The following is a 2682-nucleotide window of genomic DNA, read 5'->3' as shown; positions in this document are numbered from 1 at the left end:
GAAGAAAAAAAAAAGATGGAAAATCGAAAGAAAAAATTCAAAAAGAAAGAAAAATTCTTGCTTCATCAAGTTTGTTAGGAGGTCGTGAGTGGTAATTACTGGAGTCTAATGCACATTTGGAGAGTCTTTTCAGTCTCTCATATGTTGTCAAAGTTGAGATGATTTCTCCAGTTGGATTATTGTATTATATTCTAATAGATTTGGCTATTGGTTTAGCGCTGCGACTACCGTCCGAGCCTCACATACCCATACGTGCTTTTGCACAAGCCATTTCTATACCCATGCCACTTTACCACCATTATGTCCTTGATACATGTACTTGGTCTGAATTATGAATGCGCACTAGTTGGAGAATCTTCTATCACATTAGATTCCATGCATGTTTCATAAGTTGAGTGAGTGTCTTTATTCTTTCTATCTCACATATATCTCACCCCTTATGAGTGCATGAGTGAAACCGCGAGAATCCAACAAAATTGTCTTGCATGGTTGAAAAGCATTTGGCTGAGTCTCGGTATCATGTCACATCTTGAGTAGAGCTGCGTTAATCTGTTACCCGTGCCTTTGAATTTGTTTTATTGGCATAATTTTTGGTCATTACTTTGTTATAGATGTGGATAGCTGGGATTTGTATGTGCCTATACATTTGCTCTGAGTTATTCGTTCACCATTTGTTTATTTGGTTTGATTGCTTTGCTTGAGGACAAGCAAAGGTTTGGTTTGGGGGATTTGATGTATCACTTTTATATATATTTTTATAACTCCTTTCATACCATTTTATATACCGTTTTCGTGCCTTTATATCGTTTATATACCCTATTTCAGTGAATTGTCGATACTACCGCTATTTTATGTTTTAATGCAGAAATGACGCATTATGAGGATAATCGAGCTAAGATGAGCATAGCGGGGATGGCATAGTGGAATACACGGAGCATGGCATGAGGAACGAGGTAGCATGAAGGCTAGAAGTGAAGAAACGAAGAAATCAGTATGTGAAGCTAGTTCCTCGATCGAGTCCCCTGAGGCTCGATCGAGTAATCGTCCTCGATTGAGTCCACCCAGGCTCGATCGAGGAACCTCTCTGGCAGATTTATTTCCGCATTTTCCTAAAACAATTATCTTGTATTATAAATTCTAAACTCGTACGTTACTATTAGGTTACGCTTTATTTTGCTTAGAACGGCTGAATACTCACTACCTTTAATCTTTCCTGGTTACTACGGTATTAATCTTTCTTCAATAATTATTCATTCAAGTTTATGTTATTCAATTATTGTTCTTATTTCATGTTTTCAATCATGTCTTCAATTATCATTATTTTTGTTGTTATTTTAGTTATGAATAGCTAAATCCCTCATCTAGGATGAAAGGGATCTAGGTTAATTAGAAAGGGGAAAATTGATTAATTGCTAGAGAAATCATATAAGTTATCGTTTTGATTGTTGTTCTTCTTCTAGTTAATTAACTTAGGCCTGAGTTGTTAATTAGTGTAGCGAATTAATGCTTTCACCAACATGGTTAGAATCAATATAGGCTGCGATAATGAAATAGATTGTATCTAATTATAGCGATTGCATGTTAGAATCGATCTAAAGGACATAAATAGAATCAATCGATCTTTTTTTTTTGATGAAATGTGAGATATATATATTGATTTCAGAACAAGAACAAATTACATTAGAGGAGAGATCAGCTGAGAAGCCGAATTCTCCCTAGCACTTATCATAGTTAATCTAATCAAACACTAAACTAGACTACAATGCCCCATTTAAGAAGCCAAGTCCTTTCATCATTCATTATAGCACTCCCCATTTTGGACCTAATCCTTCTCACAGCATCCCCCCTGATCTGCAAAACCAAGGCTTTAGGCGTAGAAAGGATCATGTTCACCCTTGCATTGTTCCTGTGAGTCCAGATATGATAGAAGCATGCAGTCCAAAGGAGGTAATGCATATGCATCTTCATTCTTGCCCCTGCACTTCTGCCACTGTTTGGAAAATCAGTTACTTCAATTTTGAACCCACACCATTGTTCCACTAGACCCAGCACCTGTCTGCTGTATAAGCAGTCAAAAAACAGATGCTCTAAAGTTTCAGGATCCTGATCACAGACGCAACACCTGTTGTCAGGACAGCAGCCAAACTGAAACAGTTTGGCTTTGACATTGAGACCTTGGTTCATCACAAGCCATGATATCAGCTCGTGCTTTGGGAAGTTCCATTTACTCCAGACCAGGTGAACCCACTCTTGCTTAGGCTGTTTATTCCTTAGCCATTCATAACCCTCTCTGATGGAATACCCCTTCAGATTAGCTGCCCAGGTGTTATGTTGATAGCCAGTCTTCATTTTTTCCTTAACTTTGCAGATACTTTTCCAGGACCAAGTCACACCAGCAGCAGGAGTGTAGGTGTGCCAGTCCTGTTGCTTAAGGTAAACCTGGTTTATCCATTTAATCCATAGCTTATCAGCTTTATTATAGACCCAATCTACCAGTTTACCCACAACAGCAATGTTATACAGTTCTGCTTTCTTTATGCCTAGGCCACCTTCATCTTTTGGTAATGTGACTTTATCCCACGCAACTAATGGGACACGGTGGTAGTCAGAGCTACCATCCCATAAATAGTTCCTACAAATGCCCTCAATCCGTCTGATAACCCCTTTGGGGATGATGAACAT

At 38.3% G+C, this 2682-nt stretch overlaps 1 protein-coding gene across 1 annotated transcript; it reads right to left on the bottom strand.

The window, feature by feature from the left end:
- Positions 1-1752: 1752 nt before the first annotated feature.
- On the bottom strand, positions 1753-2682 carry LOC141649307 (uncharacterized). Its single transcript, XM_074458001.1, has one exon. It carries the CDS (start codon positions 2680-2682, stop codon positions 1753-1755), a length of 930 nt encoding a protein of 309 aa, XP_074314102.1.

Source organism: Silene latifolia, chromosome 3 (assembly GCF_048544455.1).
Source record: "Silene latifolia isolate original U9 population chromosome 3, ASM4854445v1, whole genome shotgun sequence".
NCBI classification, from domain to species: Eukaryota; Viridiplantae; Streptophyta; class Magnoliopsida; order Caryophyllales; family Caryophyllaceae; genus Silene; species Silene latifolia.
This window is presented reverse-complemented; position numbering and strand designations above follow the sequence as displayed.

Coding starts and splice junctions, on each gene's coding strand:
- LOC141649307 (XM_074458001.1), bottom strand. CDS start 2,682: ATGTTCATCATCCCCAAAGGGGTTATCAGACGGATTGAGGGCATTTGT.